Consider the following 17,239-nt stretch of genomic DNA (forward strand, 5'->3'; position numbering starts at 1 on the left):
AAGGAATGACTATTAACCTAATCTCTGGGCCTAATCTTTTTTTTTAAAAAAAATATATATATTTATTTATTTGAGAGCAGGATGGATTACAATTAGGCAGAGAGGCAGACAGAGAGAGGGGGAAAGCAGGCTCCCTGCTGGGCAGGAAGCCCGGTATGGGGATCCATCCCAGGACCCTGAGATCATGACCTGAGCTGAAGGCAGAGGCTTAACCCACTGAGCCACCCAGGTGTCCCCTCTGGGCCTAATCTTTAGGAACTTCCCTGAAAGTTCCAAGCTTCTAGTTAAGGGTAAATAGTCCCGATCTAGCAGACATCCAGGAGCCCACCAAGAGTCACTTTATTAGAACTAAAGATACTTCTATCACCAGAAGTTCCAAGGGATTTAACAGTTCTGTGTAAGATACTCCTATTACCCCTATAGCTCAGGAAATTAAAAGGGTTTTAGAAGCTCTGAGTCAGGAACTAGGAGCAGAGACCAAATATGTATTTCTTAATTATGTCACACTAAGGCTTTGGAATCAAAGATCTCGCTCAGGAACCAGCTTAACCTTAACCACTTTCTACAGATTTTCTCAGGGGCCCTTATCACCCAGCCTGCATCTCAGATAGCAAGGCAATTTGGTTCAAGGCCCAGAAACTTCCTGACTCTCTAACATCATCAGAGGAAAAGGTTCAAAGACCAAAGGCAGGGATACTGTGGGCAGAAATCAGTAAATACAACTTTTAGAGACATTCAAGGCACCTCCCCCCAAAATCAACTCTCCTTTTCACTTGAACCTCCGTGGTCCTCCATGAGGAACAGCTGAAGAGCTTCCACTTCATTTTCCAGCCTAAAGCACTTTCAATACAATGGAATCTGGGGAGCCTGGGTGGCTCAGTCAGCTAAGCGTCCAACTCTTGATTTTGGCTCAGGTTATGATCTCAAGAGTTCTGAGATCAAGCCCTGTGTCAGGCTCTGTGCTCGGCATGGAGTCGGCAGCTTGGGATTCTCTTTCCCTCTGCCCCTCCCCCCACTCACATGCTCTCTCAAATAAAAAAATCTTTTAAAAAATTAAGATAAAAAAAAAATACAGTGAAATCTCTCCTGTTACCTATAGTGCCTATGTCTATCATTGTCCCCCAGGGACAAACTGCTTTTCCATAAAATGCATTGAAAGACCCCCTTCCTCCTTGGTAAGGTTTGTTTTAGCAACCTATTGAAAGACCCCCTTCCTCCTTGGTAAGGTTTGCTTTAGCAACCTATTGTCCCCATAGCCTGATAGCAACACATTGTCTGTGGTCACCTGCTCTGTCAAAAGGAAAGACAAATGAGAAACGAAATGTACCGGGACTTTCCAGAGTGCTGTCCCAAGGAACCGCCAGAACGCCCTGACCCCAACGCCCAATCATGCCTGAATCAAATTAATCAATTAGACTCCTGTAACCAAGCATCTGCTTCTGTAAACTCGCTTCCCGCACCCCAACCTTGCCCTATATAATCTGCTCCCCAACTTAGCCCGGCACGCTCAGCCCACAAAGGCTGATGCGTCCGCAGGCGCCTGTGTAACCAATAAACCTCTTGCAATTTGCATCCAGTGGAGGCGTGCTGTTTGATTCTTGGGTGCGGCTCCAGGATCTTTCAGCATGTGTTTGTGTGTATCTGATGCATGTATGTGTGTATATACATATATAACATGTGTATATACATATATAACATATATATATTGTTATTATATATATATAGTTATATATATATATATATATATATATATAAAACAAAATCCCTGAAGAGGGATTTTGAAGGACTGAGGGGAAAGTAGCATTTGTCAGGTCTATACCACAGCCCAGAGTTCCTGGGACTCCAAAGCTTCAGCCTCTCAACCAGATACATAGGGGCCTTACCAGATACTGACGTATGGCCCTGTATTAATCCTCAAACCTGGAAAAGGCACCATCGTTTACAGATGGCTGCCAGCACTATCAGCCCAATATGAATTTCCAAATTTGAAATGGCATTCATGGACAAATGCCAGCACCCCTCCCCTCCCCACATCAATCCTTATGTTCAAATAATAATCTCCAATATCTCAGAAAGTGACTGTATTTGGAGGCAGGGTCTTTGAAGAGATAATTCAGTGGAAATAAGGTCACACAGGCTGGACCCTAATCCAGTGTAAGTGGTCTCCTTATGAGAAGAAATTCGGACACAGACACACACAAAGGGAAGACTATGTCTTGAAGGTGGTCATCAACAAGCCGGGGGGAGACTTCTGAAGAAACCAGCCCTGTGGACCTTGATCTCACACTTTAGCCTCCAGAGCTGTGAGCAAGAAAAGTCTGCTGTTTCAAACACCCAGTCCGTGTTTTGTTATGACAGCCCAAGCAGACTAATATACCCACCCCCACTGGGCCAGACAAGGCAGAGTGAGCCCAGCAGACCCCGAACCCTGACCTCAGTACCCTCACTCACACCATGTGCAACAGTTGAGAACATGGTACATGGACCAAGGACAAAGTGATGAGGCCTCAAATGTACAAGAGCATTTCCCTAAAATGCACCAAGATGGAAATGGAACATTTCAGAATTCTAACAAAACAATGTGGTTATCATTTGGCAAACGGCGAGCTTAGTGCTAGTTAGAACTAATTTTTATGAAGGTGAGGGAGTGGAGCAGTAGAGGATGCAAGATGAGATGGCCTTCTTAAAGAGGATAACACAGGGGCGCCTGGGTGGCTCAGTGGGTTAAAGCCACTGCCTTCGGCTCAGGTCATGGTCTCAGGGTCCTGGGATCAAGTCCCACATTGGGCTCTCTGCTCAGCGGGGAGCCTGCTTCCCCCGCCACCACCTCTCTCTCTCTCTCTCTCTCTCTGCCTGCCTCTCCATCTACTTGTGATCTCTCTCTCTCAAATAAATAAATAAATAAAATCTTTTTAAAAAATAAATAAAAATTTAAAAAAGGATAACACAGACTCTATCCCACTACAATGTTTTATTTACCTGGGAGCCAACCTTGGAAAGGTGAGTTCAGCACCTGGTCCTCAGGTTCAGGGTAAGCCATGCAGCCCATTCAGGGACCTGACTGCAGATTTAAGTAGGAGGACGCCGATACAATGATACAATGTGTAGATCCACAAGACAAGGAGCGGAGCAGACCTGGAGACCAAGTCGAAGAGGAATCCATTTCTGATTAAAGAGCATCTGCCTGGCATCCGTCTTGTTAGAGGTCATTAGTTTGCACGTTTTGTTCACCAGAGTATCCCATGTCTACAACAGTGCCTGGCAGAGAGCAGATGCTCAAAAAATGTTATTTGTAGTAGTGAATTGAGTAATTGACTCAAGAGTTTGGAACACGCCAAATTTCCACTTTTTTCCCTTGTAAGCAGGACTCATGGTTTTTAAGCTGGATAGATCTTTATTGAACCAAGAGAAAGAACCCTGAGTACAGAAGAGATGACACGGGCCCCATTCCCCTGACGATGAGGATGATGATGCCATATCATGTCTCCATTCATCACAACACAGAGGAGCTGGGATCCCTGAGATGTTGGCAACTCTTAAGTTGCCATGGCAGTGGCAGACCATGGACCAGAGTCGGGGCTCTTCTCCATGACATGACGGAATTCTCACCTCCACCCATCTAACACAATGTCCTCAATATTTAAAGTGACATCTCTTTCTTCCATTAATTGGGCTTGTTCTGCAGATCCTATTCCTTCACTGGTCTGCCCCTTCTATATTGCCAGAGGCCTCTATTCAGGATTCTTTTTTTTTTTTTTTAATGTTCCTTGGATAGCACTGATCTTTGAAATTTCATTCCCATAGCTCCTTTATTTCAGTGACAAAAATATGTTTGATTGATTAGTCTGTTAGGTCATTCATTTAGGTCAAGCATTCACTTTCAATCACCTTTCAAAGCTATGTAATTCTTTCCTATTTTTGTATGTGCTGGGGAATATACAATTGTCTAAACTAACCAGATAGGCATTTATAACCCAAATGGAGAGTTAAGATACGAACCTTTTAAAAAAGTCTCCATATCCCATTTTACATGTGTAAAACTAAGTGAATCCTTTCCTGCTCCCTCTCCAAATAATAATGTGCCCTTGAACAAGAAGTTACCAGGATACTCTGGACCTTCTACAGTATGTCCTTTTCAACTAATGTAGGTGTATACATCCTTTGATTACATTTGTTGGAGGGTCAAATTGCTACACACATATAATCCAGCTTTAAAAAAAAAAAATGCCAGGTTAGGGGAACCTGAGTGACTCAAGTCGGTTAAGCATCTGCCTTCAGCTCAGGTCATTATCCCAGGGTCCTGGGATTGAGCCCCACATCCAGGCTCCCTTCTTCTCCCTTTCCTTCTGCCTTCTACTTCCCCTGCTTGTGCTCTCAGCTAGATAAATAAAATCTTTTTTTAAAATGCCAGCTTGAAGTCAGCAGGGACTTTTGTTCAGTTCACTGACATCATATGTGGGTTCTAGAACAGCACTAGGTAAAGGAAACAGCTGATCAACATTTTTCTGAGTGGTGTGTGTACCAGATTTCTAGGAAAAGAACCTGGCTGATAGGTTATTCGTGGGTCCTGGAGAGTTGTTCCTTTGGGTGAGATTTACAAAGTTAAACACATCCAAACACATGACAGTACACTATTGAATCCAATGTATTCACTTTCCTTTTGAAGGCTGAAGGACGGACTTCAGTAGCCTAAAATAAACTGAATAAATTCAGAACCAGAGAAACACCAGAGCTAACCCTATAATGATGGTGGGTAGAAATGAAAGATTCATGTCCCCCCAAAAGGGAGGGGGTGCACTCTTAGAGCTCTAACCATTGATGTGCAATATATACCACCTGCTTTGAATTAAAGAGTGACCATTGTACCAATGAGGAGTTTGATTCAAGGTATACGGTCCTAAAATATACACTACGTACATTATCTGAAGTAAAATGATGTCAGACTTGTGGCAGAAATCTCTAAAATATTCATCTTCACAGGGCTTATTTGCTTTATGTGTTTTCTGGTACTTTGCCGAAGATGTTCTGTACGATTTCCTCTGCCAAGGGATGAGGCAGAGTGCTCCACTGACAACCGGGCCACATGCACTGCCTTCAGGGTTCTTCCAACTGTTGTTCTCCTGTGTGAACTCTCTGACGGCTACTGAAGTCTTACTTCTGGGGAAGGCCTTTTCCAGGGTCATTCTATTTCTACCAGCTATGAGCTCACTGATGATACGGGACCTATGAAGCCCCAGTAAGGTCTACCTTTCCACAAAGGCTTCTCCGATCTTTATACTACGTCTTTGAACTATGCCTGGTCTTTATACTGTTTGTCACCGTACACACTTATTGGCCGCAAAATGAACAAGGAGGTTTTAGTCAAGGGTTTTCCACCTTGATCGTATCACATTTTATTTCAGCGTGCTTTTTGTGACATAAAATATGACGCAACTGATCAGTGAGGGCACTACCGCATTCACTGCATTCGAAAGGTTTCTCTGTGCAAATTCTGTTGTCTGCTGATGGTGCGCATCTGGCACCTAGATGTCCCACAGTGGCCATGTTCCCATCTGTTAGGAGCCCACGGAGATGCAAGGAAGTCTGAGCTGCTACAGTAGGCATTTGCATGGACACTGTGTTAACAGGGTCCTTCTCCTGCCTGCTGTCATTTGAAAGTGATGAGCTGTGGCTCTCTGCGAAAGGATTCTCCAAAGCAACTGAACGTGTACCTTTCTCCCTTGCATGCAACATTCCCTTATGGTAAACCAGGCAGGACAGGTGAGAGAAAGCCTTCCCACAGTCAGCACATCCATAGGGCCTCTCTCCTGTATGAGTTCTCCGGTGTCGATTAAGGCACGACTTATCTCTAAAAGCCTTCCCACAGTCACTGCAGGTATAGGGTTTCTCCCCCGTGTGAATTCTCTGGTGGTTAATGAGACCAGACTTGTGTGAACAGGATTTTCCACACTCAGTACACACAAAGGGAGTCTTTCCAGTATGAAATCGCTGATGTGATATGAGGCATGTCTTCTGGCTAAAGCCTTTCCCACATTCGGTGCACACGTAGGGTTTCTCTCCAGTGTGAGTTCGCTGATGTATAAGGAGATTGCCCTTCTGAATGAAACCTTTCCCACATTCACTGCATATATAAGGCTTCTCCCCGGTATGCGTTCGCTGATGCACAATGAGATTGCCCTTCTGAATGAAGCCTTTTCCACAATCACTGCATATATACGATTTCTCTCCTGTATGAGTCTTCTGATGGGCATTGAGCTGTGACTTCCAGCGGAATGTTTTGTCACACTCAGTGCATTCATAAGGCTTTTCTCCCGTGTGAGTTCTTTGGTGTTCAATGAGCCTGGACTTTCTGGAGAATGCTTTGTCACACAGACTGCATCCGTGAGGCTTCTCTCCTGTGTGAACTCTCTGATGGTTTATGAGCCGAGACTTCTTGACGAAGCCTTTTCCACACTCACTGCACACATAGGGTTTCTCTCCTGTATGAGTTTTCTGATGCATGATTAGTCGTGATTTCTTGGGGAAGGCTTTGTCACATTCAGAGCATTCATACCGCGTCTCACCTACGTGAGTCTTCTGATGTTCGGTGAGTCTGGACTTTCTGGAAAAGGCTTTCCCGCATATGCTGCACCCATGAGGCTTCTCTCCCGTGTGAACTCTCTGATGATCCATGAGCCGAGATCTCTTGAAGAAGCCTTTTCCACATTCACTGCATACATGGGGTTTCTCTACCTTGTCAGTTCTTTGATGCTTGATGAATTGGGAATTTTTATTCATAGAATTCCCACATTCAGGAAATTTAATTTCAGTACAATACTGGTCATGCTTTGTATGGGAGAAGGATTTTGTATCTCCACTAACCTCAACGAGATTCTTTACTTCATAGATTCTGTTCTGGTTGACTAAACTTACATTTGATTTCAGTGTTTTCTCATCTAAGTCAATGATATCATGATTTTGCCTTAAGGGAAAATTACTTTTACTCTGATGAATGATGTTTCCGAATGCATTATGTTCATGGCATTGTATCATTCTCTTTGGACATCTTTGATTTTGCAAGTGCCCCTGTAGATGACCATCATCTTTCTTGATCTCTAAGAAAGAAAAGAAGAATAATTCTTTCCATGAGTTTGGTATACAGTAAAACTATTTCACAAATGGCTTTTGTGACGTGAGCTGAAGACAGAAGCTTAACCAACTGAGCCATCCAGGCGCCCCAGACTTGGGCCTTTGAACTCACCATTTGGTCTACTTGGAGCTCAGTTCATCCAAGGCCTCACATCCCTCATGCAGCTGCTCAAAGGCATCTTACCAAAGAGTTACTCCCATTCCCCGGAGAGGCCCCAGCTAGACTCCCAGGTGCTATAGCAGCTCCTGGGCTTCACACACTATCCCACTGCTGTCCCACTGATCTTCCTGGTACTTTTCACCATAAGACATATTCGTTTATTTAGATTAGTTTTGTTTCTCCTCATACAAACTCATCTCTGTAAAGAGTTTTGTTGTTGCTGCTGCTGTTGTTCACAGCTGTTGGGGCCCATGTGTAACATGCTACACACACACACGCAAACACACACCCCAAATAAAATAATCAAAAATATTTAACACAATGAACCAAAGAAAGAGCCTCATGTATGGAACACATTAAGGAGACTCCTTCAAATATAGCTGACCTTGACTGTAGGAAAAGGGAAGCCAACTTTATATAAGCAAGAGCTCTATCATGGAAATTATTGATCAAAGAGAAATTGCCTTCCTATTAGCCTGGTAAATAGGGTGCCGAGATGGCTCAGTTGGTTGAGCATCTGCCTTTGGCTCAGGTCATAATCTAGGGCCCTGGTACTGAGCTCCACATTGGGCTTCCTGCTCAGCAGGAAGTCTGCTTCTTCCTCTGCCCCTGCCCCATCACTCATGTTCTCTCAAATAAATGAATAAAATCTTAAAAAAAAAAAAGACCAGTAATATGATTAGTTGGGACTTAATGTTACTGATTATCATAAGGAAAAGGAAAGATTCAAGAGAATGCATCCAGCAGTCTCATTTAAGATGGACTAAACTAATGATCAGAACGAATAATTATACAAGGAAATTAAAGCAAAGCAGGCATGGGGTTTAATGATGTGGTCTAGGCTGCGAACAAAGAATGACAAATTTTAAGAAATCAACAGGAATAGCCAAGACTTTACATAAGGGAGCTGAGAAGGTAAGGAAGGGTCCAACACTTCACTACCCCTGGTTCCCACAAAGAGCCCCTACAACTTTTACCATTTCCTAAGTGATAAGAGTACTCAGAGCAACTTTTATTCTCATGTTTAGTTTCTGACCTTGGCTCTTGACCCAGGGCTCATTAATCCCTTGGAATTTCCTGGGTGATAAGAGTGCCTTTTGGGGGCACCTGGCTGGCTCAGTGGGTTGAGCCTCTGCCTTCGGCTTAGGTCGTGATCTCAGGGTCCTGGGATCGAGCCCCGCATCGGGCTTCTACTCAGCGGGGAGCCTGCTTCCCCCCTGTCTCTCTGCCTGCCCCTCTGCCTACTTGTGATCTCTGCCCATCAAATAAATAAATTTAAAAAAAAAAAGGAGTGCCTTTTGTTCTAATAAGATGACTCTAGGTGGGCTGCTGGATGGGGGCTGGTCAGCAGAAAGACCAAGCCATCATTAGAATCTTGGAACATTCAGCCCCACCCTCCCACCTCCAGAAAGGGGAGAGGGTTGGAGACAGAGTTAATGACTGATTTGGCCTATGTGAGGAAGCCTCCAGAAAATTCTAGGAGTATGGGGTTCGGGGAGCTTCCAGGTTACTGAACACATGGAAGTGCTAGGAGACAGGGGCCTGGAGAGGGGATGGAAGCTCCCTGCCCTTTCCCACATACCTCACCTACGCATCTCTTCCTCTGGATGTTCATCCATGTCCTTTATCATATCCTTTTCTAATAAACTGGTAGACAACAAGTATTTCCCTGAGTTCTCTGAGTTGTTGTTGCAAGTAAGCAAATCTAAGGGAGAGGAGTTCATGAAAACCTCTGATTTATAGCCATGAGACAAATTTGAAACTGGGGACCTACTAAGTGTGACTGATATCTAAAGTGGGGGGCAAAAAAAGAACACCCTTTTCCTCAATCAATAAGTGTGATAATTCTTTCCAGAAAAATAAAAAATATGGGTGCCTGGGTGGCTCAGTTGGTTAAGCGCCTGCCTTTGGCTTGGAACATGATCCCAGGGTCCTGGGATCAAGCCCTGAGTCAGACTCTCTGTTCAGCAGGGAGCCTGCTTCTCCCTCTCCCTCTGCCTGCCACTCCCCCTGCTTGTGCTCTCTCTCTGTTATATATATATATATATATATATATATATATATATATATATATATATTTATAAAATGTGGAAGGAAGGAAGGAAGTGGGGGCAGTTTCATGTGACAGAGCCCTTAACCTGTGGGTTCTGACGCTACCTCCAGATAGATAATGTCGAAATTGAGTTAAATGGTAGAAGACCTGGTTGGTGTCACAAAGAACCACTTGGTGTGAGGAAAACTGCCAACACATGGTGTGAGAAGTCCTGTGTATGTGGTCGTGGTGTCAGAGTAAAGAAGATACGAGAGGTTTTCCTGCATGGCCAGACATTTAAGACATAAAGAACAGCAGCTACTGAGGAATGTTTATGTCCCCGCTTGCCAAAGTCACACTGTTGAAATTCTAACTCCCAAAAATGGAGGTGAATGTTAAGAAGGAAAGCTGACATTGTCCAAAGGGGAGGGAAGTGCAGCAGCCAGCAGCCAGTGCTCAAAGCAAACATTTCCCTCTGGAGAGAGGTGTGGAAGACAGACTTCCGTAGCAAGAGAAGCAGAAGGAACAGGTAGTGACACAGTCCTGGGAGATGAAGGGTGGTAAGATTTGGGAATTCTAAAAAGATATCTAGAGAGAAAATTAACGGAGGGGCGCCTAGGTGGCTCAATCGTTAAGCGTCTGCCTTCGGCTCCAGTCACGATCCCAGGGTCCTGGAATCGAGCCCTGCATCTGGCTCCCTGCTCAGTGGGAAGCCTGCTTTTCCTTCTCCCACTCCCTATGCTTGTGTTTCCTCTCTTGCTGTGTCTCTCTCTGTCAAATAAATGAAATCTCTAAAAAAAAAATTAATGGAGGGGCGCCTGGGTGGCTTAGTGGGTTGGGGCCTCTGCCTTCAGCTCGGGTCATGATCCCAGCGTTCTGGGATTGAGCCTTGAGTTGGGCTCTCTGCTCGGTGGGGAGCCTGCTTCCTCCTCTCTTTCTCTGCCTACTTGTGATCTCTGTCTGTCAAATAAATAAATAAATAAAATCTTAAAAAAAAAAAATTAATGGAGACCTGTATGAAACAAACAGGGATTGAGCCCAAGAAGTGGTAAGTGCTCTAAGCACCTCAAAGAAAAAGAGCCCTTCTCGGGGAGATTCCTGGAGCTCTGTTCATATGGCCTTAGACACCCTTGCAGCTGGGACAGGTCTGAGTGACTAAATACGACTTCCTCACCACCTTCCTTGTTGGTTTTCTCTCACCTGGACAGATTTGACTGTGGATTTCATCTTCTGTTGTCCATAGTTCCCCTTGTTCCCACCTGGAGATTGCATCTGGCTTGCTGGCCTTATACCCTGTGCGTGGGAAATGACAGAAGAGGTAGGCTCTGTGAACTGGCTGGGGTCTGCCAACACAGAACAAAGTCATTATTTCAGGAGTCACTCAATTTGCAGGTCGGCAAAGTTAAAGGTCTTCTCTCAGGATGGGCACATTATACCCTCAAATCTGGGGCCAGAGAATCTGGGGACTGAGAATTTACCCTGCTGAGCAGCATAGACATGCCAGAGCTCTCAGAAGCTGCAAGAGGAAAGACCACTGATGCACTCCTCTGAGTGACCCAGGGGAGCTGTCCTCACCTACTGACACCAGGTTCCTATAATTCTCCAACATCACGTCCCGATACAGGTTCTTCTGGGCAGGGGCCAGGAGCTGCCACTCCTCCCATGTGAAGTCCACGGCCACATCCTCCAGTGTCAGAGATACCTGTAAGAACACAGTCCTGTGTCATGGGGGTGTTCCTCTAGTTACTTAAATGGAAGGAATATAAAGGAAGTTGCTGTGCTTGTGTTCACCACACAGGCTACATCTATACATTTAGGTGTTTTGATTCTTTGTTAAAGGTTTATCTATTTATTTTAGAGGGAGAGCAAGCATGCAAGCCAGGGGGGTATGGGCAGAGGGAGAGGAAGAGAATCTCAAGGAGACTCTAGGCTGAGTGCGGAGCCCTACACAGGACTTGGTCCCAGGAGGCCAAGATCATGACCTAAGCCAAAATCAAGCATTGGCCACTTAACAGACTGAGCCATCCCAGCTGCCCCAGGTGTCTTGATTTTTTTAAAAACTACATTGTTGGGGGACACCTGGGTGGCTCAGTGGGTTAAAGCCTCTGTAATTCAGCTCAGGTCATGATCTCGGGGTCCTGGGATCGAGTCCCGCATCGGGCTCTCTGCTCAGCAGGGAGCCTGCTTACTCCTCTCTCTGCCTGCCTCTCTGCCTACTTGTGATCTCTCTCTGTCAAATAAATGAATAAAATCTTAAAAAAAAAAAAAAAAACCTACATTTTTGGGATGCCTGGGTGGCTCAGTCGGTTAAGCCGATGCCTTCAGCTCAAGTCATGATCCCAGGGTCCTGGGATTGAGTCCTGAATCGGGCTTCTTGCTCGGCAGGGAGCCTGCTTCTCTCTCTGCCTCTGCCTGTCACTCTGCCTGCCTGTGCGCGCGCGCTCTCTCTCTCTCTCTGACAAATACGTAAATAAATAAAATCTTAAAAAAAAAAACAACTACATTGTTATAGAAGGAAAAAATACATCCACAGTCAATCCTATATATAACAAAATATTCTCTAATCATTCAGTAACAATCAAGTTTCTATAATAAGTAGCCATTAAATTCTGCTAAATTATAAATATTTCCAATGTATGTATTTGAACCATTAGCTCTATACAGATAAAAAGGAACTTTACTTCTGCTATAGGACTTTGTAATCATCGGAATTTTTTTTAATCTTTAAATATATTCAGGGACTTCTACAGGATTAAATTTTCAAAGGTAATAAAAGAGGAGACAGTACAAATTGGCTTTGAACATGAGCAAGGAGCATATACTATCTTACATAAAGGCAAGTTCAAAAGCAAACCCTCTGGATCCCAACAACCTTGCCAGACAACAGTACCTTCAACACTCTACAGCCGTATCTGAACTCAAACACCAACTTAGTCACCTGTTCATATAGGACCTCTGAAAGTCATGCAACTCTCCCATTTTCTTAGGTCACCTAGGTTTTATTTCTAGATTAACCCTGACAGCCACAAGGCTGGGTCCATGGATCACCTTGTTATGATCCCAGGAAGAAATGTGCCCACTGAATTCTCCTGGTCTAGCCTCGAAGAGCTCTTCGAGAAACCTTCTTTTGCACTTAGGAGAAAGTTGAAGCTTAGGACACTGTCTACCATATAACATCTAGGAAGCACCATTAAACAAAAGTCCCGACAACTGAGTGCCACGAAATATATAGCGACATCCTTGTGGAACCAGGCTGCTTTCTCCTCTGTCATTGCAAATGCTATGATCACTGTGATTCTCTAATTGTGATGGCCGCCAGAGCTAGCAGACATAAGCTGACAGCGAGCATAGCCTGTAGGACGCCCAGTCACCTGGGATGCTCTAACACTGGTCCCTCAGTGTGGATCCTATGAATATATTCCTGATCCTATCTGCCTTGATATTGAAAGTTGGAATCTAAATCTATTTCTGCACAGTCTGTTTCTATGCAAGTCCTACTTTACCAATTTAGACTTTTCCATGTAATTCGACTGAGTTTGAAAGTTCTCCAAAAATCAATGACAGAATGAAGGAAGGAATAAAACAAAGTCACCTGGTCCTTAATCATTTTCTTCTGTTACTGTAAAACAGTCAGTAAAGGGGACTTGTGTGTTTAGTTTCTTCTTGAATTCATTCCCCTCAATTTCTGAAATCTTGGTGTCTGGTCAGTGGTGTCCCCACAAATGACCACACGCAGGCCCTGAGCCCACCTCCTCGCTTTACTTGTTGGATCTTGCTCCTATAGTAGAACCTGAGGGCTGAAAAGTAAATTCACTTTGAGTACACAGTTCCTCTGGACCAAGAAGTTATCCCTGCTCCTCCCCTCACAGGATTTCAAGGCTATCTGTCCCTTTGTTTGGAATCCCAGAGTCTACTGCACTCTGGGGCGATGAAACACCAGACTGTGACTTTGTGAGCACCTTCTACTATGGACTGGAAATGGTGTCTGTGAAAAGGAGCCCAGAAAGGAGAACCAGCATGCAAGAAACCCCACAGCAGAGTGGCTTCTCACACAGGTCAGTTTTGGAAGAACCACACCTCAAAAGGTGAAGATTTGGACCTCTATTCTTTTAAGACCGAGAGTGCTCATGTACAAAAGTTTCTGTACACACCTCAGTTTGAAGACAAACAAGCTCAGCAAAGCATTACCCAACAAACCATTTTAATCATCATGTGAAATGAAACAAAGGCAAACCAAGAGAAAAAAAATTAAAGCCTATGAACAAGACTATTCTTTCTGACTATATACACATTGAGTGAAGTATAAAAACATGCATTACATAGAACAAGTTCAAGAAAGCCATTATGTCTGGGGAGGGAAGGGAAGGGGAATCAGAGGTCATCACTGAAGTTGCATTCACAGTCAGTTTATGTCTTTAAAAAAGTACCACGACCAAAAAGACAAAAACAAAATTAATCATTATTATGTACATCATGGAGGAAAATCCCACTGAATGAAAATGGCAGAGTGGGAAGTTCCAAGGCCGTGTACCTCCACAGAACACTGAAACAACAAGAAGAAGTGTCAGAATAAAGAATAAAACAAAACCTTTATCCTAACTCTGAAAATAGTCACAGGTTTATAGCCCCAGAGTGATCACTCAGTCAAGAAAGAGGCAACTTGGGACGCCTGGGTGGCTCAGTTGGTTAAGCAGCTGCCTTCGGCTCAGGTCATGATCCCAGCGTCCTGGGATCGAGTCCCACAGAGGGCTCCTTGCTCGGTGGGGAGCCTGCTTCTCCCTCTGCCTCTGCTGCCACTTGGCCTGCCTGTGCTCGCTCTCGCTCTCTCTCTCTCTCTCTCTGGCAAATAAATAAATAAAATCTTTAAAAAAAAAAAAAAAAAGAAAGAGGCAACTTAAAAATGATAGGAAAGCTCTGTGCCATGGTTATTTGCCCCTATTTCACCACCTCCCCAGTTTGGTAGTTGTCCTAGAGACGGGAGCCAGCATTCCCAGTGGGGGAGTCTGGTTCCTGGTCCTGGAATGAGTAGAGCAAACTGTATTTGCAAAGAATTGTGTTCACTTGTTCCAGCCTGCGTGAGGCCTACCTGAAGGGCTAATGCAATGTGCCCATCCCTCTAATTTGGACCTCACACAAGACAGAAAAGCAACGGATATTTCTCAAAAACGATGTAAGGTGGGGGCACCTGGGTGGGTCAGTTGGTTAAGCGACTGACTCTCGATTTCAGCTCAGGTCATCACCTCAGGGTTGTGGGATCAAGCCTCAAGTCTGGCTCTGCACTTAGCATGCAATCTGCTTGAAATTCTCTCTCCCTCTTGCTCTGCCCGTCCCCCAACACATGTGCACTCTCAAAATAAATAAATAAACAAATAAATAAAATCTAAAAAAGAAAAAAGACACACACACACACAAAAACAATATAAGGTGTACAAACCTTATAGTCAGATGGCTGATTATAGAATTACATCTAAAAGTTGATCTCATTTTGGGGTTCCTGGTGGGCTGAGTGAGAACTTGTGACTCTTGATCTTGGGGCCATGAGTTCAAGCTGCACATTGGGTGTAGAAATTACTTAAATAAGTAAGTCCAAAACACACATTTCTTATAGCAGTGTTACATGACTGGCTACTTTAGGGGAAAGGTTTTAACAGTTTGTATTGAATACTTTCAAGAGATTTTGCTAGAATCCAAGAAATCCACTTCTAGGAATCTTTGCAAAGGGAATAATGGAACAAGCATCCAAAACTGATATACAAGTATTATTATGTCTGCTAACAGAGAATTCATTGAATGAATAAAAATTCACATATCCAGTGAAATATTATGCAGCTATTAGAAATGCTAACAACCTATATTTAGTGAAAATACATATATCTCAATTTATGCATAGTATAAGCACATGAAAAAGATGCTCAGTATCATTCTTCAGAAAAATACAAATCAAAACCACAACCAAGATACCACTCACTCGCACTAGGATGGATCTAGTTAAAAAACAAAAAAAAAGGGGGCCCCTGGGTGGCTCAGTGGGTTAAGCCTCTGCCTTTGGCTCAGGTCATGATCTCAGGGTCCTGTGATCGAGTTCCACATTGGGCTCTCTGCTCAGCAGGGAGACTACTTTCCCCTCTCTCTCTCTGCCTGCCTCTCTGCCTACTTGTGATCTCTGTCAAATAAATAAATAAAATCTTAAAAAAAAAAAAAAAGGAAATAACAGTGTTTGTGAGTATCTGGAAGAAACGGAACCCGCATAACTGCTAATAGAAATCCAAAATGATGCAGCCACTTTGGAGAATGATCTGGTAGTTCTTCTAAAAGTTAAACATATTTACCATGTGACCCAGCAATTCAGCAATTTCATACCAGGTTTATATCCAGGAGAATTAAAAGCATGTCCACCCAAAAGTCTTTATACACAAAACCCAATGAGAAATCATGTCACACCTGTCAGGATAATAAAAATCAAAAACACAAGAAACAAGTATTGGCGGGAATGTGGAAAAATAGGAATCCTCATGCAATGATGGAGGGAATGCAAATTGGTATAGCCACCATGGAAAACATTATGGAGATTCCTTAAAAGACTAAAAATAGAAACTTATGATCTAGCAATTACACTCTGGGGTACTTACCCAAAGAATATGAAAACACTAATTCAAAGGGCTATGTGCATCCCAGGTTTACTGCAGCATGATTTACAACAGCCAAATTACAGAAGCAAACTAAATGTCCATTGACAGATGAATGGATAAAGAAAATGTGGTGTGTTATATATGTGTGTGCGTGTATGTGCATGTGGGTATAAAACACATTTATTATAACTAATATATATAATATATAGATTATATATGTAATATATAATACATAATGCAATATTATTGGTATATATGGCATATGTTAGTATTATATGGTATATAACATATATAATGGAATATTATTCAGCCATAAAACAAGAATGAAATCTTGCCATTTGCAACAATATGGATGGGTCCACAGAGTATAATGCTAAGTGAAATAAGCCTGTCAGTATTTGTCTTAAGAAAGACAAATACCATATGATTTTGTTCATCTGTGGAATTTAAGAAACAAAACAAACGAAAAAAAAAACACAAAAAGAGAGGCAAACAGGAGCACCTGGCTGACTCAGTCGAAAAAACTTGCAACTCTTGATGTTTGGATCATGAGTTCAAGCCCCACGTTGGGTGCAGAGATTACTTAAATAAATACAGAGAGAGAGAAACCAAAAAAAAGACTCTTAACCATTGAGAACAAACTGATGGCTACCAGAGAGGTGGGGGGGGCACTGGTGAAATAGATGAAGATGATTAAGAGTATACTTACCTTGGGGCGCCTGGGTGGCTCAGTAGATTAAAGCCTCAGCTCAGGTCATGATCCCAGGGTCCTGGGATCCAGCCCCGCATCGGGTTCTCTGCTCAGCAGGGAGCCTGTTTCCCCCTCTCTCTCTGCCTCCCTTTCTGCCTACTTGTGATCTGTCTGTCAAATAAATAAATAAAATCTTTAGAAAAATTTTTTTCAAAGAAAAAATGAGTATACTTACCTTGATCAGCACTGAGTAATATATGGAACTGCTGAATTACCATATTGTACAAATTAAATAACACTAGGTTAATTACACTGTAATTTTTTAAAAAGTTTGTAAACAAATGTTTATAGGAGCATTATTTATAATAGCCAAAATGCAGAAACAACCCAAAACAACCCAAATATTCTTCAGCTGATGAAAGGACAACCAAAATGTGCTATATCCACACAATGGGGTATTATTCAGGTATAAAAAAGGAATGAAGTACATATACATGTTACCACATGGATAACCCTCTTACATTAAATGAAAGAAACCAATCACAAAAGTGCACATAGCATATGACTGCATTTGCAACGTTTATATGAAATGTCCAGGA

General features: G+C 43.1%; 1 protein-coding gene across 2 annotated transcripts; it reads right to left on the reverse strand.

The window, feature by feature from the left end:
* Nucleotides 1–4,338: 4,338 nt before the first annotated feature.
* ZNF613 (zinc finger protein 613) lies at nt 4,339–16,699 on the reverse strand. Of its 2 annotated transcripts, XM_044256683.1 has the most exons (6): nt 16,659–16,699; nt 14,755–14,868; nt 12,913–13,117; nt 10,896–11,022; nt 10,521–10,613; nt 4,339–7,094 (listed from the first exon to the last, which is right to left on the reverse strand). In XM_044256683.1, the coding sequence occupies exons 3-6, from the start codon at nt 12,925–12,927 to the stop codon at nt 5,362–5,364; spliced, it is 1,968 nt and encodes a 655-aa protein (XP_044112618.1). In that variant the 5' UTR covers nt 12,928–13,117; nt 14,755–14,868; nt 16,659–16,699; the 3' UTR covers nt 4,339–5,361. The 2 variants fall into 2 exon arrangements, with proteins under 2 accessions (XP_044112618.1, XP_044112619.1); XM_044256684.1 differs by lacking the exon at nt 12,913–13,117.
* Nucleotides 16,700–17,239: the final 540 nt, after the last annotated feature.

The sequence above is a fragment of the Neovison vison genome, chromosome 7 (assembly GCF_020171115.1).
Source record: "Neovison vison isolate M4711 chromosome 7, ASM_NN_V1, whole genome shotgun sequence".
NCBI classification, from domain to species: domain Eukaryota; kingdom Metazoa; phylum Chordata; class Mammalia; order Carnivora; family Mustelidae; genus Neogale; species Neogale vison.

Excerpts from the sequence above, each read along its gene's own strand:
- ZNF613 (XM_044256683.1), bottom strand. Across the intron at positions 10,614-10,895 it reads TAGGAACCTGGTGTCAGTAG|GGTATAAGGCCAGCAAGCCA; the intron begins GTGAGGACAGCT and ends TCCCACGCACAG. Across the intron at positions 7,095-10,520 it reads CCACAGTCAAATCTGTCCAG|AGATCAAGAAAGATGATGGT; the intron begins GTGAGAGAAAAC and ends TTTCTTTCTTAG.